This window comes from Mauremys mutica, chromosome 13, assembly GCF_020497125.1.
Source record: "Mauremys mutica isolate MM-2020 ecotype Southern chromosome 13, ASM2049712v1, whole genome shotgun sequence".
Lineage (NCBI taxonomy): Eukaryota > Metazoa > Chordata > Testudines > Geoemydidae > Mauremys > Mauremys mutica.
The window spans coordinates 29,426,031-29,449,026 of record NC_059084.1 but is presented as its reverse complement, the minus strand read 5'-3'; the positions used below and the strand labels follow the sequence as shown (position 1 = coordinate 29,449,026).

Here is a 22,996-nt window from a genome sequence, read left to right as displayed (position 1 = left end):
AGGCTCTCTTACTCCACAATAAGCATGTCCACACAAGGAGTTATTCCAGAATAGCTGGAGTGCTTTAAATTCACACCCTACCTCACTCTGGCTAGAATAATTTCCCAGGTAGACAAGTCCTGCACCTTGCTAGTCCCTAAGTGCCAGTGGGGGCGGGAAGGCACTCCGCAGGGCTTCGCACTCCCCTCCTTCACCTTCCCGGGCAGTTAAACTGCAGACACCCCCACGGAGGAGGAGGGAAGCTCAGTCTGATGCTATCAGCTCTCTCTTCTGAGTTGCTCATTCGGCCCTTTGCTAACTGCCCACCTCAGGCGGTTTGGCCCTGTCTGAGAGCTGGCGCGGTCCCTGGGCACATCGCACATGGGGATGGGGGTGCCGCTTGCGGGGAGGCCTCTTGGGCAAGGCGCTGACTTGGGAGGCTGGTACCCGTGGAGGGGCCCCGCTGGGGGATGAGCACCCAAGAGAGAGGAGAGGTCCCGGGCGGAGGGGTTGGAACCGGGGGGCGCGGTACCACTACCTGATACGGAGAGTCCCCGGGCGCTGCACGGGCAGAGTCAGTACCGGGGGGTGGGGGGCTGACGTCGGAACTCCATCACAGTGCCGTGTGACGTCACCCCGCTGCGCTATGAGGCATGCTTACGTCACGCAAATCCCCTCGGGGACCCGGAAGCGGCGGGCGCATGGGCAGCAGAGGCCATGAGCCGCAGGAGGGGCGGAGCCTGCGGGTGAGAGGGGCGGAGACCGACCCCGGGGGGCAGGCAGGGCTTGGAAGCAGCGCTCCCCTTAGGGCTGGTGGGGGTTCGGGTGCACAGGGGACAGCTCTCCCCATGGGGCTGGCAGGGTTTGGGGTACACAGGGGGCAGCTCCCCCCATGGGGCTGGCAGGGTTTGGGGTGCACAGGGGCAGCTCTCCCCATGGGGCTGGCAGGGTTTGGGGAACACAGGGGGCAGCTCTCCCCGTGGGGCTGGCAGGGTTTGGGGTGCACAGGGGGCAGCTCTTCCTATGGAGCTGGCAGGATTTGGGGGGCACAGGGGGCAGCTCTCCCAGTGGGGCTGGTGGGGTTGGGGATGCATAGGGGGCAGCTTTCCCCATGGGGCAGGAGGAGCCCTGGGTGATGTTGCCTCTCCTACATGAGATGGGCAGGGTATGGCAGGGGTGAGAGTGGGCAGCTCCTCTCCCACAGGGAAGGCAAGTACATGGGGTCAGCCTCCTTCCCATGGGCTGGGTGGAGCCAGAGAGCAACGGGAGCAGCAGCTTGCTGCCATGGTGTTCGATTGGGGTGGGGGTGCAATGCCTGAGACAAGCGGGGGTGGGGAGGACAGCATTTGTATTTTTGATTACTCTGTTCTTAACGGTTTAGTTTAGGTTGGGAGTCCCTAAGCAGTGGGGAGAGCTCCTGCGTGAAATCAAAGGAGTTATGCCAGCCCTGAATTTGGACCATTCGGTTTCCTTCTAGAAAACTGCTCCTAATTACAGGTCACGCTGGGAATCTCTCTTCTGTCCCTGCCTGCTTGTTCAAAATGCTGCAGAGGTGTAAATATCAGAGTGGGAGGAAACTGCTCCCGCTTCCTTAGGGGGCAGTGAGGAGCCTTTTATAGTTATTTGAGTTGTCACCAGTGATACAGAGCCTGTTCCTGCAAGGTGCTGACTGCCCTCGATTTCCATTGACCTCAGCAGGATTTGACCTCAGAGGGCTGGGCTAATGGTTATGTGCCCATGGCCAAATAGGGCAGCTGCAATCGCGCTTTGTTGTGTCACCAGTTCAGAACCTGCTCCTTGTTTTTCAGTAAAATTCACATAACAGACCTTACAAACCCCTTGTCCTCAAGAGTCTACCCTGATCCCTGTTGCCTAGGAACTTGCAGACATCCCCACAGTGTTGTGAGAGGGACCATGTATCTCATTTGTTCTTTTCAACTTCTCAGGTCCCGGCCCACCTCTTTCTCTGGAAGAGTGAAGTTAAGGCTATTCAAACCCCCTTTTGGCTATCGCGATAGATTCACTGAAACAGGCATCATACTCTGACATATTTCCATTTATGTGAAATTGTTGATCTGTTTATACCATATACACAAGAAAATGCATCCTAGGCAAAGCTCTCCATGGTTCCTGGGAAGTCTAAAGACCAAAGGCCAAATTCTCTGCTGATGGAGCTCCACTTTGACCACAGCTGACCTTTGTCAGTGATGGGTGCAGCTGAATGGGAGCTGAAGATTCTTCAGCTTAAACAAAGACCAACCATGTTCAGCACCACTTTAGAAAGGCTAACCTGGCTTTAGCCTCAGTTACTGAAATGGTGCTGAATGCAATTTGTTCATGGCTACGTGCACAGTTAAGCTGTGTTTCGTATCCATAAACTTGTTATAGTGTAGACAAGGCTCAAGAGGGCCCAGACATTAAGGGAATTTTCTTTCTTATCTGCAGGTTGCAAGTTCAATGCTTTCTCTCTTGGGTCGGTCATTCATGGCACTTGGCTTCCACTGACTTTGTTTCTTTTTATGCCACTGCTAACATCATTTTAACTGTGGCAGCAATGTCAGGAGCTTTAGTGCAGATGGGCCACCAGCATTTTTAACACCTGTCAGCTGGATCTACTGTAAGCAGGGTTATGTGTGATGGTGTTAATATGCCACTGGTGCTGTCTACATGAGGACTTCCAACGTTGCTACCACTGGTGGAACAGAACACATAGCACTGGAGGGATATTTTTGGAAAATTTCTCTAGTTTAGATAGGGCCTCTGTGAAACTCATTTCTGTACAAAATAATAAAAAACCCACCCTTTTTATTTCCAAGAGCTAATTCATTTCAATCTGCTTAGTTCTTAGAGGGGAAAAAGTTATAGTTAAAAAGTTGGAAGAAAATGTCAGTAGCAGAAAGAAAGAAACAGATAAATGAGCCCTCCTGAAAGTTTTCATTGCCACTCCTTGAAAGTGGGGGATGGTATCCCCTTGACAAACACAAATGACATTAAGCAGTTGAATGAGGATAGAGACAATGCTTAAAATGTGTGTGGGGGGGATAACCCACAAGGGGTTGCAGGCAGGGTGGCCTTTCGCATATTCCCAAAATGCCAGACATTCTGGTACTTCCAGTGGGCCTGTCTCCACCTTTGTGACCCCACCTTGCTGGCATAACCTTGCATGCATGGTGCATGGGAGGTCATGCCATGTTGGGGGCAGGGAGGGGGGGCATTTTGAAGAGCATGCTGCCCTGCCTCCGCATGTGTGTGTGCAAGGTCATGTTGTTTGGGGCAGAGTGGCACGCTCTCAACTATGGTGTTGCCTGTCTGATACTGGACAAAACCACATCTGGATTTGCCTCAGTATTGGATGGGGGACAGGCAGTACAAAAGCAGGACTGTCTGGTTTAAAAGTGGATGAGTGGCCTGCCTAGTTGCAGGCCAGGCAAAAAAAATACTTTTTAATTGTGCCAGGTTGCTGAGGCACACATTTTAAGCACTGGTTTACCAAAGCTGCTGCTCCCAGATTAGAATAGACCCCTCCCTTTTTTCAGAATGAATATAGATTAATTCTCTCATTTGAGTCTTATTCTTTCACTTAGCTTGAAATGGGAACTGCTGGTGCTTCACTAGATGGCAGAAGAACTAGATGACCAGATCTTTTATGTTTCCATCTCTATGTAAAACTATATAGTTATGTAGTAGCCTGTGAATCCTCTGCCAGATTTCTGCATTTCTCGCAACCTGGTGGTGATAGTGGTGTTATTTTTCTTCTTTTGCCAACAATAAAAGGACCCTGGCTCTTTAGGGCAGACATCTTGGGTTGTGTTTGTACAGCGCAGTGGGGTCCTGGTCCACTACCACTACCAAAATACAAATTAACAATCACAATAATATCACTAGGGCTCTGAAAACCTACTATAAAAAGACACAGAGCCATACTCTTTATGAAAGAGGTGCCCTGAGGGTTCCATCTCTCTTTATCTTTCCAAATAATCGTAGAAACCCTATTGAATACATTGTGAGGAGTGGATGAATTAGTCAGGAATCTTATATAATTATTTTTTAAATCTCTACAAAGGTCAGATTTTTTTTTATCAGTGGCATCGACTTCCCTGTTCCAAGGAGTTATTTTTTCAAAGCCTCTTCTTATATGTTTATATTTTAGGTGCTATGTCCAACGAGAACTCAGCGTGGTGTGATGTTGCAAATGAATCTGATTTTTATTCTTGTTCCTGGGAAGCAAGCTTTTCACACAGCCATTGTAGCTGCAAAGGTAAAATGAAAGTCAGGCTACAAAACCTTGTCTAACCTTTCAGCAGTGTTTTGGGTTGAAGAATAAATAGTGAATTATTAAAGAAATTAATATGAAATTAATTCTCTCTGGTGAGTTTGTTGCTGATACTTTATAGCAAGGATTCTCAAACTTCATTGCACCACAACCCCCTTCTGACAACAAAAATGACTGTGTGACCCCTAGAGGGGGGACCGAAGCCTGAGCCCTGCCGCCCCAGGAGAAGGGGCCAAAAACTGTGCCCCGGTGGAGGGCGGAGGGGGTCGGCAAAGCCGAAGCCCAAGGGCTTCAGCCCCAGGCAGGGGTAACCTGAGCCCCGCCACCCAGGGCTGAAGTCCTTGGGCTTTGGCCTGAGCACTGAGGCTTGGGCTTCGGTCCTGGACCCCAGCAAGTCTAATCCAGCTCTCGTGACCCCATTAAAACGGGGTCATGACCCACTTTGGGGTCCCGACCCACAGTTTGAGAACCGTTGCTTTATAGTAATATATCTTCTCATTCGTTAATAGTGTGAGTGATAATGATTCCTTGTGATATATTTTGTAAGTGTTCTATTGTAAAGAATTATTTTTAGTTGAAAATAACTTCTAAGTGTTTCCGCTCTAGATTTAACTGGCTCTGACAGTGAAAGTGATCTTCATCTTTACACTGATACAAAGGATCAGTACCATTCACTGGGAGAAGAGAGGGAAAGAAGCAAAACAACCAATGACTTGACAGAAGGTCTTCTGGTCTCAGGAAACAATCAAACCAACAGAAAAAATAACGGCAGAGACTATCTTTTACTACAAGGAAAAAAATCACAACATTCTAGGAGTAACCAAAAAGAAAAGGCACCAAAATCCATACCACCTTCTACATTTAACAGAAGTCAAACAATTGATCACCCATCTGCAAGTTGTTCAGCGCGAGTGCTTCAATCAAGGTCTGCCTTATTATCTCGAAAGGATTTATTTTCCAAAAGTGAACCCCCCCAGCTCTTCAGTACTGAGCAACCAATACAGGAGCCAGCTGTTTTCACAATTAAGAAAGCCTACATAGTTAATAAGCTACATCAAAAGCACCCGTCAGCTGATTCTCCTCCAATCTCAAAGTGCAATAAAGCTGTGCAGGCTTCTTTTGCTTGTAGAGGGGAAGACCCTGGTGAATGTATTGTTTGTGAATGTTCAAAACGATCACTGTTAAAGGAACAGAGAAACAGAAAACTGGACAAGAAGAAAGTTGCTGTGTTTCATAACACTGAAAGTATTGCCAATCAAGATTTATCTTCTGGTGAACTGGTGAATGGACATTTACATTGTCCTTTGGAAGCAGTGACTGATATACCTGTCAAACCACAGACCTCCAAGCATTGGTGTTTGCCCATTAGTTCATCAACTCTTGTTATATCTCTAGCATTGGAAGCAGCTTACTCAGTTCCATCTGTTTCATTAGCAGGAGCCGAAACAAAATATAGTAGTTCTTCAAAGGTTAGGAAAGTTAGAGGCGATGCAAGTAGACCTGTCTTAGCTTTCAAACTTAGAGAACCTGAGCTTAACCAATATTTTAACAAGTTGCGTATTTCTATAGTTCCAAATCCTGCGCACTTAGATACTGACACTCGAAAGCAAGCTATTCCGTTTACTGGGCAGGTAGGACTCCAACAAGTCTCAGATCCTGAAGCCAATCAGCCTCTGGAAACACAGACCGATTCTTCTGATTCTGACATTCCTGGAGCTCAGATAGAACAAGCATCTTCTATATTTAACCCCCCCTCTGCCAAGCAGTTCTTTGTGTCCTCTGAAGATACACAGGATACAGTTTGGCCTTCTACCTCTTACAGGGTTCAAAAATTTCCCTACAGAAAAGGGATATCCATTAAAGAACCCGTTGAAGAGCAGAAACATCAATTAAAAGTCTGCAGATCCATAAGACATCCTATTGTGTCTACCAAACCCAAAGAAGCTCAAAGAGATCTAAGATTTATAAACAAACCCTACATCTCTTCCAACCTTGACAACACAAAGACTTTGGATATTGAGCCTTTTAAGCAAAAATCTGGTCACTACAAAACTGTGAAAGAAACAGAAACAGGTAAATTGAATAACGTGCCTTTTTCAGAATCTCTTAAGTGTCACTGCGGTCCTCTGTCTAACTTGAGTGTCAACCTACATCCAAAGCGGAGATATTCTGGCACTGAGAAATCCCTAAGCATTAACAGAAAACCATCCAAAAAAGGTGGGGTAACACGTAGACTTTCTGCACAGTCTCTGCTAAGTGATAGAGACAGTACTGAGGAGACCCAGTACATCTCTCCTGCCAAAAGAAAAAAGGATTTGAAGATGCAGAGCATTCTGAACTTTTGTTTTGGGTGGCCAGGGGCACAAAAGAGGTCACCATGTAAAGGGGAGATCTTGTCCACTGCAGATGATCCAGAAACAAAAGAGGAAGGTCTTTTGAGCCCACCTTTACCAGCTGAGAGGAGAAGTCTGACTGCCCCATTTCTCCAAGATGAAAGAGAGAGTCAGAGTCTCGCAGATGGGACATTTCATCCTGAAGACAATTTGAACACCTTGGATTCTCCTTATACTGGGAATATCAGTAATTTAGTACAGCCACCAGAGCAGAGGAGTATGTTTCAGGTCAATAATAATATACCATTGGAGAAATTGGACTCTGAGTCTGCCCCAGTTCCTTCTGGAGACTCCATCCTGAAGAAGCTCATGTTTTGCAGATGTGGACAGATGCCACAACATGGACTCTTCCCTACTGGAGATATTTTCCAGTCAGTTACTAAGAAAAGCATAAGCAGCTCTGCTATTGGTATGGGACCCTGCAAACCAGAGCCAGCAAGGGAGTACTGCCATAGAGATAACACGAATGAAACATACTGGTACAGTAACCAATCTGTATTTCCAACTCATTCATCTTTGGAAAACATACGCAAGCAAGAAGCCACAAGAGGGCAGTTCACTAACACACAGTCTTACTTTGAGAACAGTGTTCCAGCAAAGACGGTGACAAATGAACTCCTAAAAGAAGGGAAGCGAATGGAAATGGGTGAAAGCGGGAATATTAGAAGCGATATGGAAGCTGCCGCCATGCAGCAAATTTGTGCACATGGTATCTATGCTGCAACACCTTCTGAGGATGGTGGGAGAGAGAAAACACTACCGGAGTATTCCATATATCACCCCAACTATTGCCCATCCTGCCAGCCTACTGCTACCCAAAAACTTGGCAGATCAAGTGACTATTATAACTGCTTCAAGTCAAAGCAGAAAGAACCTGAGAGTTACTTGAGCATACAGAGAGGGTTTACAGTTGATCCTTGCCTGGGGAATAGGAGCCAATGCAAATGTTCTCAAGAAATCCCTCTTCCCTACCTGGAACAAAGTATCATGTATGAGGAAAATAGAGCTACACTTCTAAAGAGAAATGACCCAGACCTAATTCAGGTTTGTACCAACTCAAAATAGTTATGTTAACACATGCAAACGTTCAGTGGGATTACATTAAAGATTTTGTTCAGTGCCCCCAAAAGTCATAGCATTCCCCCAATACATGCATCCTGCAGTATGTCTGAAGAACTATAGATGTTAGAAATGGAAAAGCCTTATTCTGCTCCAGCCCCAGCAGGGTAGTGTTATTCTTATAATGCATTTTCAAGTGCATTGTCCAAGCTAATTTTAAAGGTCCCAACTAGTGAGGCTTCCATCAAAACTGCATTCGCCGGTATAAAAGGTCTCATTTCTCTTGCTCGTCAGATTCAATTTATCTTTGCAGTCTGTCTCTTTGGTGTTTATATCCTTCAGATACTTGTCATGTTCCTTCCTTCATTGCTACTTAGCCTACACTCTTTGTAAGTCAATCCTTGAGACCCCAGCTCCTTCTGCTTGGTGTTCTTCAAATTCCCTGCATTGTTTCTGGGCCTGAGGTGAACTGAATGCAGTGGGAAGTGTCTGTCACCTCCTGTCTGCTGGGGCAGGTGGCTGCATCAGGTAGCACAGCTCAAAGAGTGGGCAGTTCTGGCGAGGCGGGGAAGGGGGTACAATGATTCAGCTTCCCTCCTCCCCCCGACGCGCCCTGCCCCCCTGACAGCCCCCCAGCAGCCTCCATTGCCAGGGAGCCTGTAAAGTTCCTATTGGAGACTAAAGCTCTGTGTGAACTCTGCCTTCCCGTGGGGTGAATGCCCTCTAGCATATAGTGAGCTCCCTTGGGCAGGGAGGTGCAGTTTACACTTCTGTGTGCTAGCAGGAGTGAATCCTGATTAATGCAGCCATAGCTTGCATTTCCTAGCTTTGAGCAGGGAATGTCTCTCACTGTGGGTCTGGATGGTGTCCATCCCCATCCCCATGGCATCTTGGTTGGAGTGTTTAAGCTCCACCATAACATAAATAATAATAAGTACTCTTAAACTCTCTCCCATTATGCGCATGCATTTATAATACATTCTTTGATTACATGCAGGTTCTCAAGTAATACAAGATAACACTTGTTTGTACAACCTTAGACATAACATTTATCTATCCATTTCATTAAAATTTTCCTTTGCTCTGTCACATGGTATTTCAGTAAAAGATGCAAATCTGGAAATGATTCAATTTCAGTTCAGTCAATAATTCTCAAAATGACATACTGTTAAATGCAGTGTTGTAGCCATATTGATCCCAGTATCTGAGAGAGACAAGTAGGTGAGGGAGTATCTTTTATTGGACCAACCTTGTCTCTCTCATAATGTTAAACATTTGCAGCGAAGAACGTTTGCTGCAGTGTGAAAATAATGTTTGAACTGCATTAATACAATTTCGTAACAATCTGTATTGAGAATGGAACATAACTAAAAAGTTGCCTCAAAAAGAACTTCTTCTAAAAGGAAATATTGGGAAGTGAAAACTAAATTACAAGCTGTAGGCATACTTTTGTAGAAAGCAGTTTCTGAGCTATTGCAGCGTTAACCTCGTGATTGTGTGTAAAGAAAAAATTGCTTCTTCCTCTTTTATTTGTTCAGATTTATATTTACACCACACAAAAAAGCCTGCGTGCCAAGCTCTGAACACCCTGGGCAAATCCTTAGAAATACCTTGAATAAAATAACTAGACTCCAGAAATCACCTGCAGATAACCTCAGCCCAGCAGCAACAGAAATAGAGCAAAGATTTCATCATCACTAGGGCTTCCCTCTGAGCATTTATTTCCCAACCTCACCCACCTCCATACACTGTGATAGGTGCTAAATGGAACCAACTCGTTACAGTACTTACGATGCACTTCTCATAGGGCATTTCTGAGACGAAAAAGTGAGACTCACTGAACCCATCGCAACATCTGACTGAAATGAATGTAACTGTTAGAACACTTGAACACGACTGTGGTTAACAACCTGCAATGTATGTGTCTAATATTCGGGAAAAACTTGAGAAGGGGATTGTAAATAAAGATGGGTTTGTAAAGCACATGCTCATGGGGCAGAGCTACTGTGCATTTCTTCTGTCCCCTTAATGTAGTTCTTTGAATGGAACTTATAAAGCTTACTTGAGCCTCAGATCCCATGGAAACAGTACAAATATAAATTATTATTGCATTAAATACAGTAAACTATCAACCTGATATTAAGTTTTTCTGTAGCATCTACCCCAGGAGTTAACTCCTGGAATTTCCTGATCTGAGTGCTTGATTTTGCAATCTTAACCTTGAATTAACAATACATATTTTTGCACTGAATATATGTATAATATATGAAATGTGTGTACAGAGATACCATCAATTAAACTATATTCCATTCAAAAAGCTATGTTAAAAGAATTGTGAGGCTGCAAAATGCAGCACTCAAGAAAGAATCAGGGAAAGTTAGTCTTGCATGCATACCCTTAACTCTGCCCCCTCATGCTTATGCTTCACAGCACAGACTCAGATTATCCGGTGTGCCAAGTTCTGATGTGGAGGGAAGGTGCAGTCAGCTATGGCACTCTGATTCTCAGGGCAGTTCTGGGGCTGCTTTGATCTTACCAGCTGGCAATAGTTCCCAAGAGACTGTATGCTAGCTGGGATAGCAGGAGCACAGCAAGCTTTAACCATTCCCTGACATGACTCCTAGGCTATGGCCAAATGACTTTCAGTAGAACTTTGGTACTTTTGATAATGTTACACTACATTGCCTGTCTCATCCACTGTACATGCTGCCCACTGTGTCCATTAAGGGCTCAGATGTTCTTTCAGTTTCAGTGGTGCAATTTTGCACGTAGGCCATATTTACATCATGGGAATTGCAAATTGCAAAAATTGGCCTGAAAACTAATTCGGGTAAACCCAAAATTCTTCTGGTCACTGATGTGGAACACTCTGGGTTGTGGCCTCTAGCATCTTAGTGGGCAACCACCCAGTCGATATTGCCAGTGATTTCACCTACCTCAGCTCTGTTGTCGATAACATGAGGGGCATCGAGAAAAAACATGAAGTCCTCATTGCACAAGCGAAATCAGTAATGGGGGAGTCTCGTCAAAAATGTCTTTCTCAAACCGAACACCTAGATTGGTAGAGAGATGAAGCTGAGTATATATACTGCTCAGTGGTCAGTGTTCTGCGCTAGGAGACTGAAACCTGGCCTTTCGTTGTCAAGATTGAAAAGAAGTTGGATACCATTGAGATGAAACATCTCAGCATGATCAAAACCATCAAATGGTACAAATTCAAGTCAAACAAAGAGCTCTGCTTCCTAACTAAATAGGTCCCTTTCCCTGAAATGGGCACCCAGTGCTCTCTAAGGTGGTATGATCATCTGCTCCAGTGCCTACCTACTTCCCTGGGAGAATCATCTTTGACTTTGAGCCAGTAAGAGATTTAAAACACAACGACTGGACGGCATCAAGACTCCTATCCCTTGCAGGCGTTCTACCTGTAACGTGCCAGATTTGGCTCTGGACAGAGCACCATGGAGGCTCATAATGCGTTCGGTGACTTCTACTCTGTCTAACCAAGAACTAGCCAATTACAAACAGAATTTGGGCCTAGTTCTCCATTGCCCTGTGCCTGTGGAGTCACCTACACCAGCATAAAGTGGGAGTAAAATACTTCATTCTGATCTGGGAGTACTTTACACCCACTTTGCACTGGAGTTAGTAGCTACACATGGCACAAGGCAGGATAAAAGAGAATCTGCCCTCCCCACTTCACCCCACCTCCACCCAGACTCACTACATATCCCTGCGTCATCCTCTGCACAATATCCAACTTGTGCACTGAATGAAGCCAGAGTCCTGTGGACAAACTAGCCAGGGTCATGTAATTAAAGATTTTTTTCATAACACATACGCACAAGGGGAAGAGTTAAGGTGGTGCTACGGCCACGGTGTAGATTTATATTTTCAGTGGCAATCTGATCCAAAATGCTACATTGATACTTGTGAGATACTCGTCTCTAGCACATTCCCGCATCTCACCTAGTGTTGTCTGGCTCTGTGGCTTTTATGCTGATTCTGAGGCCGGGTCTACACTACAGACCTATATCAGTATAACTGTGTCGCTCAGGGATGTGAAATCCATGCCCCGAGTGACATAGTTATACTGACCTAATCCCCCCATGTAAATAGCACTATGCCAACAGCAGAGCTTCTCCCATCAACGTAGCTACCACCTCTCAGGGAGATGGATTGACTGCGCTGACGGGAGAAGCTCTCCCATTGGCATAATAGCGTCTTCACTGAAAGTGCTACAGATGCAGCTGCACTGGTGCTGTAGTGCTGTACGTGAAGACAAGCCCTGAGTAAAAGGCAGCAGTTCTACCCACCAACTGCAACGAGGTTTCACCCAACCTCAACAACAGTGTCTTCTTCCATTTAGCAGCGTTTGGGAGCTGGACACTTATCTGCTGAAAGATTTTCCCTCCTGGCCCTTTCCCTCCCCTCTCTGTTCACTAGTGATACTCAGCAAACAAGCAAAAGGACTGTTCAAAATGTAAAGCTTAAAGTGTAATTCACTGACAAACCAGACCCGAGTATGAACAGCACAGCGATCCTCTGCCTTCCCCTGACAGGGCAGGCCCCTTGCCGAGAGTAGCGAGGCAGAGTTTTTCTATTCCCGCTAACTCTGTTTCTTTGCTTTAGGATTTTTCACAAAACCATTGTGGCTGGAAAAGACCAGAGGAACGAGCAGGCTGCCTGGGAAGGCAAAGCTCATTGTGGCCTGCCGGTGGGAGGGGCGCTGAGTGAAAACAAGAAGCAAGAGCTCAAAATGGCGGAAGTGATCATTTATGCCTAAGAACCTGGGCCTGTTAAATAGATACTCTCCAATAAAGCGCACAGCAAAGCTGATTATTCTGAGGTGAGGCAGTGAAGTGTGATGGACCGAACATGAGAGGACGAAGCCCATCGATACTGATACATGAAAAACAACGGTTCCCAGCCTCCAAATCAGATGTGCATTATTAGCCTATGTAAAATCCTATCCCACTACGGGTCCCCTCGTTCTCCCTTCCCTTTGCTATGCTCACTCATCGGGGCTTGTTTTAATTAGATTGTAAACTCCCTGGGGCAGCGACTGTGGTTGAACAGCAGCTCACACAGTGGGATGTGGGGTGCTACAGCTGTACACAGAGCAAAGGGGCTGGGAACTGCAGGGTTCTGATCTGAGCTCAGGTTCCCTGTGTGCCTCAGGAATGACGCTAGGGGCCAGGTGGTGTCTAGCCCCTGTGTGGATGTGCAGAGAGGGAAAGGCCCACCTCAGCCCCCTTTGTACTGACTGTACAAGGGCCAAGCACGATAGCACTCTCCTTCCTGTAAAGTGGGGAGGGGACAAGGCCACGGAGCATTGGCCAGCAAGGGCAGCAGGGCACCTCAGGTATCTTTCTGTGCCTCAGTTTCCTTACCCATAAAATTGAGCTAGAACCTCACTGGCCTGGGAAATAAGATGTTCCCAGCCCAGGAGAAGCTGAGCATCCAGCTTCTGCAGTGCTCGTACTGCTGCCTGAGGAGTGAGGGGCTCCTGCCTCCCAGGCTGTGGACACCAGGCTGCACCATCTGGGGAGCAAGGGGCTCTCAGCCCACGCATGGCTCAGCTGCTGCAGCACTCCCAGCTCCTGCTGGCCAGGAAGTGGCACACCATTTTTCACATCTGCATAGTCAAGTGAGCACCCATTCAGATGTAGTCCCACTCCCTGGGTAACGGCTGGTTAGCTAAGTGCCCACCTCTGACAGCAGAATGGAGGGGAAGCCCCTCAGTCAGCCCCTCACTCCCCCTAGGCACAGGGGCCCAGGCCAGTGCAGTGGCAGGGCATTTGGTATGGCAAGGAGGTCCTTGCTCAGCTCCATGGCCAGCAGGATTGGGAGTGCGCAGCGGCAGCAGGCTCAGCGCCTGGCATGGTGGGGAGCACCTTGCCAGCTCCATCACTCTCTGAGCGGGCACTGGGGAGATGTGGCTTTTGGCGACAAGACTGTTTGATTTTCGTCGAGGCCCCCAGAGTCCTTTTGGACCTGGGGGCAGGAAGAATTCAATGTTAAAGTTAGGGATGTAAAGTGTTACCCAGTAAGCATTAGTCTTACTGGTTAACCCACCTTAACCGTTAACCCCCAGGCCGGCCAGCTGGCCGGCCCCAGCAGCCCCATGCCGGCCAGCCCACCGACCCCAGCGGCCGCGCTCCAGCTGGAGTGGCCCCAGCCACGCCGACCGGAGCAGCCGCTGCCGCAGCCATGCTGGCCAGTTAACCGTTTAAATGAAATATTTTAAATCGTTCAAACAGTTAACTTTTTAAACGGTATTTACATCCCTAGTTAAAGTCACTGTTATTAACACACAAGAGTGTCCAGTCCTGTTGTAGGCACCGACTGGTATCTGGGGCATGCAGAGGGAGGCATGTTTTGAAATCTGATGATCATTTCTGTTATCTTCTGGCCTGTATGTTCCGATCATCAGGTGAAGCATCTGTTAGCCCAGGGATAGGCAACCTATGGCATGCGTGCGGAAGGCGGCACGCAAGCTGATTTTCAGTGGCACTCACACTGCCTGGGTCCTGGCCACCAGTCCGGGGGGCTCTGCATTTTAATTTAATTTTAAATGAAGCTTCTTAAACATTTTAAAAACCTTATTTACTTTACATACAACAATAGTTTAGTTATATATTATAGACTTATAGAAAGAGGTCTTCTAAAAACGTTAAAATGTATTACCGGCACGCCAAACCTTAAATTAGAGCGAATAAATGAAGACTTGGCACACCACTTCTGAAAGGTTGCCGACCCCTGTGTTAGCCTGTCAACCCCGGAGAAGCGGTAGGGTAAGCTCATTACGTGGCCATGAACTCTGCTCCCACTAGATGGCAGCGCACGATGCCAGTATTTCATTAGCAATACACTAGTCCAGGGGAACCGGCTGACTGGACTGGAAATGTGACCTGGAGACTTCATTGCTGAATTACTGGTTCAATGCTGCCCATGTCAGCAGTAACCACAGTTTGTTAAGATGAGAGGGAAGGCCCTTTCATGGACTGGTAACTGGTTAAAAGATAGGAAACAAAAGGTAGGAATAAATGGTCAGTTTTCAGAATAGAGAGAGGTAAATAGCGGTGTCCCCCAGGGGTCTGTACTGGGACCAATCCTATTCAACATATTCATAAATGATCTGGGAAAAGGGGTAAACAGTGAGGTGGCAAAATTTGCAGATGATACAAAACTACTCAGGATAATTAAGTCCCAAGCAGACTGTGAAGAGCTACAAAAGGCTCTCACAAAACTGCGTGACTTGGCAACAAAATGGCAGATTAAATTCAGTGTTGATAAATGCAAAGTAATGTACATTGGAAAACATAATCCCAACTATACATATAAAATGATGGGGTCTAAATTAGCTGTTACCACTCAAGAAAGAGATCTTGGCATCATTGTGGATAGTTCTCTGAAAACATCCATTCAATGTGCAGAGGCAGTCAAAAAAGTGAACAGAATGTTGGGAATCATTAAGAAAGGGATAGATAATAAGACAGAAAATATCATATTGCCTCTATATAAATCCATGGTACGCCCACATCTTGAATACTGCATGCAGATGTGGTCGCCCCATCTCAAAAAAAGATATATTAGAATTGGAAAAGTTCAGAAAAGGACAAACAAAACTTATTAGGGGTATGGAATGGCTTCCATATGAGGAGAGATTAATAAGACTGGGACTTTTCAGCTTGGAAAAGAGACTGGGGGGGATCTGACAGAGGTCTATAAAATCATGACTGGTGTGGAGAAAGTAAATAAGGAAGTGTTATTTACTCTTTCTAACACAAGAACTAGGGGTCACCAAATGAAATTAATAGGTAGCAGGTTTAAAACAAACAAAAGTATGTATTTCTTCACACATCACACAGTCAACCTGTGGAACTCCTTGCCAGAGGATGTTGTGAAGGCCAAGACTATAACAGGGTTCAAAATAACTAGATAAGTTCATGGAGGATAGGTCCATCAGTGGCTAATAGCCAGGATGGGCAGGGATGGTGTCCCTAGCCTCTGTTTGCCAGAAGCTGGGAATGGGCGACAGGATGGATCACTTGATGATTTCCTGTTCTGTTCATTCCCTCTGGGACACCTGGCATTGGCCACTGTCGGAAGTCAGGATACTGGGCTAAACGGACTTCTGGTCTGACCCAATATGACCGCTCTTATGTTACTAGCATGAGTGTATGGTGGGCCACTGTCCCACTGGTCTTCATGCAGCTCGGTGCAAAGTATTCAGTACCTCCAGGTCTGTGATTTAATTACAAGTGAGGCTCCTATCTAGACTTATGTTTTGGAGAGCTGGGGTCTGGGTCTGGCATCGCTGTCTCCAGCTCTTAGGTCTGGTGTGAACATGTGCTTTTTATGTCTGTCCTTGGGGACAAGCAGTGCCCATCCCCAACACACAATTCACGTGTGCATGTCCCCTGGGTGTGTGTCTGGGGACGGGGTGAGTTAGGCATCATACTGCTGTACAGGCCGATTCCCTGGCCCCAGACCCCTGTCTGAGTTGAGTACTAATCTGGGCTGCTCTGGAACTCCCTGGGCTCATAATCCTGGGCACCGTCGCCATCCATGCTGAAAATGGCTCCCGTGAGTCAGCCTGGGATAGTCCGCCTGTCCTTGTGGGGCACTCATCAGGATGTTATTTCCAGGCTGAGGCTGGAAGCAGTGGAGGTGATGATCACATGCTGATCACTGCCTCCTGCAGCCTGAAGTCAGGGCAGGCGTTTTTCATTGACCCATCCTTAGAGGCTGACATGCCACCACGCCCCAGAGCTCTCAGCAGGAGAATGCTCTCCTGCTGGCTCACGCAGCCCCTGTCATTACGTTTGTCTGTCTGGGAGCACGTGTGTCTCCCCTCACCCTATCCTCGCCTTAGTGCCCTGGTGACCTGCAAACAAAGCGGTTAGCAAGGGAAGGAAGCGCAGGTGGCAGCCGTTCCACTAGCAGGTAGACACAGGGCTTGATGGCCACAGCCTGCTGTGGTGATCATGCTGGAGCCTGAGAGATGTTTTTATTCTCTGCCAAAGCCTAGAGCAGTGATGGTGTTTCCCACGGTGGGCAGCCAGGCAAAGCCCTGCTCTCCGGCTCAGATACAGAGTCCAGTATAACTCACCAGGGGAAATCTTCTGCTAGATTTGGTTTGTATACTGTAATCCAGTAGTTCTCAACCAGGGGTACGTGCACTCCTGGGGGTACGCAGAGGTGTTCCAGGGGATACATCCACTCATCCAGATATTTGCCTAGTTTTACAACAGAACAGGCTACAGAAAAAACACCAGCGAAGTCAGTACAAACTAAAATTTCATACAGACAATGACTTGTTTATATTGTTCTATGTACTATACACTGAAATGTAAGTGCAATATTTATATATGATGTAAATGAGGAAGTGAGCGATGTTTCAGTAATAGTGCGCTGGGACATTTTTTTATTTTTAGGTCTGATTTTGTAAGCAAGTTGTTTCTAAGTGATGTGAAACTTGGGGGTACACAAGACAAATCAGACTCCAGAAAGGGGTACTGTAGTCTGGAAAGGTTGAGAGCCACTGCTGTAATCTTGTTCAGAGCAGTTTGGCTGGCTGTGCTGAAGCAAGTGCTCCTTGAGAGGGACTAAACACACTCTCCTCTCTGGCTGGTTCAGCCACGTGCTGGCATTTTTGAGGAACTTGTGGTTTACAGCTATTGGATGCATCACTTCCCCTTGGGGCTGGTGATAACTGGCTGGGGAGCAGGGCAGGGCCCAGCAGGGAAGTCAGGGATGACAAAAACACCCGAGTTGTTACCTCCTTTAGGAAAGGGAGGAGAGCCTGGCGGGGGTAGAACAACACATGGGTGTACTGGCCTTCAGTGATGTGCGCTGTATGAGCACTGGGTACTAACATAGCATCTGGCGCATGCTCTAGGCATGGGATCCTTCAACAAGCGCAGAGCAGGGAGGATCAGGGTGCTAGAAATGGAAGATGGGGCACCTTGGAGAAAGGCTAGCAGGGACTGATGGAGAGATCCAGCTGAGGGTCCAGGGCTGTGTTTTCGTCCTCACCATCATTCTGGGTCTTAGTGCAAAGGAAGGGCCAGAGGAGTCCCATCATTTTGAATGTCATCTGTGCTTTACTAGTAATGCCATGGTTGCAAGGAGGAACTTGGAGGGTGAGGCAGGAGGGCTGAGGGGAGACGCAGCAACGTGCAAAGACAGCAAGCAGAGGTGCTGCTTCTCATGAGTCCGTGAGGGCAGAGAAAGCAGCTGTCTGAGCTGAACCGTGTGAACGGTATGCTTAGTGCAGTGCACGGGCCTCTCACCACTTGGTGTGGGAAGGGGAGGTGCTGCCAGGGGTGGCTTTAAGCTCCCTTGACTGCCAGCAGCTGAGCTGGCACCTCTGCTGATCAACCAGTGTAGCCCCTGGCACAAGCGGAGGCAGCTACCACCCAGGAAGCAGCCTTGCCTGATGAAACGAGCCTCTCTGCTTTCCACCTCCTGTGATGGGGAATGACAGCATTCACCCCCATGCTCCGGCAGGGCGCTGGGCCACTCAGAGCCGGGATCTGCCACGCCCCCTCAGTGCAAGTGACCATTCCCCTGAGAGGAGCGCTGCAGAGCAAGGGCCACAGACCTCCTTCCACTTCCCCACGTGGACCCGGCCTCCCCCATCATGTTTGCTTCTTTCTCTGTAACCAATGCGCCCTGCAGCCTCAGTCCAGCATCCTGCCTGCTGCTGGCTTCCTGATGGGCCTTGTCGGCCAGCATGGATGCTGTGCAGTGCAGCGAGGGGTTCCACATGTCTCAGCCTGCCCTCTCTCATGCTGAGCGTGGAGTCCGGCTGTGAGGCCCTCTCGGTATCTTTGTTCTTGACTTTCAGTGGGCTTGTAACTCATCCTGTACTAGTGCTGGGGGAGGCAGGGGAGGTTGAGCAGGGGAAGCAGCCAAGTGCTGTCACTCCAGCCAGACGTGTCCGTTCCAGCGGGCAGGTAAGACCCACACCGGAGTCCATAGAGGCAGTTCCAGTGGCTCTCTCCAGGGGCTGCAGAAATGCTGCTCAAAGCTAGGCAATGATAAATCTGAGTACAAGGTCAGCTGTCGGCAACACCAAGCCTTTCCTCCCCAAGTGGGGGCCTTTCCACCTGCCCTCGGAGCCCGGAGCCTAGCTGGCTGGTTGGAAGACAGTTCACTAAAGGGGGATATTGGCCCCAAGCAGCTCCTCTCTGTGGAGAAAGCACCTAATCTGTGTAATCTCCATGGAGGCTGGCTAGACGGAGAGGCTCTATATAGTTATGGCTCTATCCTCACTACAGTGATATGGTGACCCCGGCCATGTCAAAGGCCCCAGGAGTGAGCAGAGCAGACAGAGATCCCACGTGGTATAGAAAGCTAACAAGCAGCTTGACCCCCCCAGGTTTGGTGCCCAGCATTGCCTGGCATGTTTCCCTGAGTTTGGGCAGGGACAGGCCTTGCATACAGCAGGGGACACTTGCTGGAGTGGACAGAACCGTCCAGCTTGCTTAGGTGTTTTCTTAAATAAGAAACTAAAGCCCCCAATGCTCTCTGATTGGGAGCCCTCGTCCAGGGTGAAGAGAATCCTGGCCAGACACACCAAGCCTACAGCAATGGCACGTCCTTTTTAATCCAATAATAGTGGGGGATTTCAATTATCCCCATATTGACTGGGAACATTTCACTTCAGGACGAAATGCAGAGATAACATTTCTCGATACTTTAAATGACTGCTTCATGGAGCAGCTGGTACGGGAACCCACAAGGGGAGAGGCAACTCTAGATTTAATCCTGAGTGGAGCGCAGGAGCTGGTCCAAGAGGTAACTATAGCAGGACCGCTTGGAAATAGTGACCATAATACAATAGCATTCAACATCCCTGTGGTGGGAAGAACACCTCAACTGCCCAACACTGTGGCATTTAATTTCAAAAGGGGGAACTATAGAAAAATGAGGGGGTTAGTTAGACAAAAGTTAAAAGGTACAGGGACTAAAGTGAAATCCCTGCAAGTTGCATGGGCCCTTTTTAAAGACACCATAATAGAGGCCCAACTTCAATGTATACCCCAAATTAAGAAAAACAGTAAAAGAACTAAAAAAGAGCGACTTGGCTTAACAACCATGTAAAAGAAGCAGTGAGAGATAAAAAGACTTCCTTTAAAAAGTGGAAGTCAAATCCTAGTGAGGCAAATAGAAAGGAGCACAAACACTGCCAACTTAAGTGCAAGAGTGTAATAAGAAAAGCCAAAGAGGAGTTTGAAGAACGGCTAGCCAAAAACTCCAAAGGTAATAACAAAATGTTTTTTAAGTACATCAGAAGCAGGAAGCCTGCTAAACAACCAGTGGGGCCCCTTGACGATCGAAATACAAAAGGAGCGCTTAAAGACGATAAAGTCATTGCGGAGAAACTAAATGGATTCTTTGCTTCAGTCTTCACGGCTGAGGATGTTAGGGAGATTCCCAAACCTGAGCTGGCTTTTGTAGGTGACAAAACTGAGAAACTGTCACAGATTGAAGTGTCACTAGAGGAGGTTTTGGAATTAATTGATAAACTCAACATTAACAAGTCACCGGGACCAGATGGCATTCACCCAAGAGTTCTGAAAGAACTCAAATGTGAAGTTGCGGAACTATTAACTAAGGTTTGTAACCTGTCCTTTAAATCGGCTTCGGTACCCAATGACTGGAAGTTAGCTAATGTAACGCCAATATTTAAAAAGGGCTCTGGGGTGATCCTGGCAATTACAGACCAGTAAGTCTAACGTCGGTACCGGGCAAATTAGTCAAAACAATAGTTAAGAATAAAATTGTCACACACATAGAAAAACATAAACTGTTGAGCAATAGTCAACATGGTTTCTGTAAAGGGAAATCATGTCTTACTAATCTATTAGAGTTCTTTGAAGGGGTCAACAAACATGTGGACAAGGGGGATCCGGTGGACATAGTGTACTTAGATTTCCAGAAAGCCTTTGACAAGGTCCCTCACCAAAGGCTCTTACGTAAATTAAGCTGTCATGGGATAAAAGGGAAGGTCCTTTCATGGATTGAGAATTGGTTAAAGGACAGGGAACAAAGGGTAGGAATTAATAGTAAATTCTCAGAATGGAGAGGGGTAACTAGTGGTGTTCCCCAAGGGTCAGTCCTAGGACCAATCCTATTCAATTTATTCATAAATGATCTGGAGAAAGGGATAAACAGTGAGGTGGCAAAGTTTGCAGATGATATTAAAGTACTCAAGATAGTTAAGACCAAAGCAGATTGTGAAGAACTTCAAAAAGATCTCACAAAACTAAGTGATTGGGCAACAAAATGGCAAATGAAATTTAATGTGGATAAATGTAAAGTAATGCACATTGGAAAAAATAACCCCAACTATACATACAACATGATGGGGGCTAATTTAGCTACAACGAGTCAGGAAAATATCTTGGAGTCATCGTGGATAGTTCTCTGAAGATGTCCACGCAGTGTGCAGAGGCGGTCAAAAAAGCAAACAGGATGTTAGGAATCATTAAAAAGGGGATAGAGAATAAGACTGAGAATATATTATTGCCCTTATATAAATCCATGGTACGCCCACATCTCGAATACTGTGTACAGATGTGGTCTCCTCACCTCAAAAAAGATATTCTAGCACTAGAAAAGGTTCAGAAAAGGGCAACTAAAATGATTAGTGGTTTGGAGAGGGTCCCATACGAGGAAAGATTAAAGAGGCTAGGACTCTTCAGCTTGGAAAAGAGAAGACTAAGGGGGGACATGACAGAGGTATATAAAATCATGAGTGATGTTGAGAAAGTGGATAAGGAAAAGTTATTTACTTATTCCCATAATACAAGAACTAGGGGTCACCAAATGAAATTAATAGGAAGCAGGTTTAAAACAAATAAAAGGAAGTTCTTCACGCAGCGCACAGTCAACTTGTGGAACTCCTTACCTGAGGAGGTTGTGAAGGCTAGGACTATAACAATGTTTAAAAGGGGACTGGATAAAGTCATGGTGGCTAAGTCCTTAAATGGCTATTAGCTAGGATGGGTAAGAATGGTGTCCCTAGCCTCTGTTAGTCAGAGGATGGAGATGGATGGCAGGAGAGAGATCACTTGATCATTGCCTGTTAGGTTCACTCCCTCAGGGGCACCTGGCATTGGCCACTGTCGGTAGACAGATACTGGGCTAGATGGACCTTTGGTCTGACCTGGTACGGCCATTCTTATATTCTTATGTCCTTGCCCTGGCTTTGCAACTCTGGTGCTGTGTCCCGGGAAGTGGAGGGACTTATAAACCCAGGCACAGTCCCTGCCCTTGTACTCCTCATGGAAAGCAGCGAGGATCCAATCCACCCTTGATGTGTGGGGGGAGGAGAGCAGCAGTGGTTAGGTCTCCCGCTGTCTCTCTGCCCTCCAGTCTCCACGCAGGGGTCCGGGCCCCTTCCAGATGGCCAAAGCTGACAAAGGATCAAAAACCTCCACGGTGTGGAAGATCCCAACCACTGCACAGAGGTCACTAGTAGGGAGCAGCATGAGGTGCAGGGCTGCTCTGGGGGCCTAGCCGGTCTCTTGGAGGCAGGTCAGTGTGTGGCCCCAGGGAGGATTTTAGTGGGCACCGTCATGTGATACAAATGATTCTTTGTACCCACCAATCCTGGGCAACCAATACCCATCACGTTCAGACAAACATTTCCAATGCAGGAGGCTGCTCTTGGGCAAAGGTCATTGTAACAACAGGGCAATTCCCTGCAGGACTCTTGACAAACCTGACTGACTGACGTGTAAGGATGTCTGGACCCACTGTATTAAATGCAAAGTTCACATACTATTGTGGGATTGGCTGTAACTTCCCTAGAGAGGACTTGGCCACTGTAAACCCAGGGAATGTGTGAGCTTCAAAGAACTATTTTAAATTATGTGCCAGACAAGAGGGAACTTTTGGGATAAATAAAGTTAGGTAAGTTTCCTAGGAAATAGCTGGGGAAGGTGAATGCATAACTCCACCCTCGGACCCTTTGGGAGTTGCGCCCTGAGGAGAGAGCCATTGTCTGCTGATTGCCTGTTCCTGGAACCTGTCCATGAGGACAAGATGAAAGGCTCAAGCAATGTAGAGGGGAAAAATGAACTGTTCCTGATTGTTCTTGTTCTGAGCTAAAGCTGTGATTGACTAGTAACCACCAACAACCATCTGTGTGTAATAGTAATAATTGGAGATATACTAATCTCTTAGATCTGGAAGGGACCTTGAAAGGTCATTAAGTCCAGCCCCCTGCCTACACTAGCAGGACCAATTTTTTTTTTTTTGCCCCAGATCTCTA

General features: G+C 47.0%; 2 protein-coding genes across 5 annotated transcripts in view; one reads left to right on the top strand and one right to left on the bottom strand.

Moving 5' to 3' along the window:
* GSS (glutathione synthetase) overlaps positions 1–670 on the bottom strand; it is a 36,135-nt gene extending 35,465 nt beyond the window's left edge. For 2 of the 4 annotated variants that reach the window (XM_044985441.1, XM_044985439.1), the window contains exon 1: positions 518–609. The gene's annotated coding sequence lies outside the window, so the exon portion shown is untranslated. Of the gene's footprint in view, positions 1–517 lie in introns of all 4 variants that reach the window. The other 2 variants (XM_044985440.1, XM_044985442.1) reach the window with 2 other exon arrangements.
* LOC123348096 lies at positions 643–13,456 on the top strand. Its single transcript, XM_044985438.1, has 4 exons — positions 643–725; positions 4,130–4,237; positions 4,859–7,689; positions 12,334–13,456. Exons 2-4 carry the CDS (start codon positions 4,135–4,137, stop codon positions 12,436–12,438), a joined length of 3,039 nt encoding a protein of 1,012 aa, XP_044841373.1. The 5' UTR covers positions 643–725; positions 4,130–4,134; the 3' UTR covers positions 12,439–13,456.
* Positions 13,457–22,996: the final 9,540 nt, after the last annotated feature.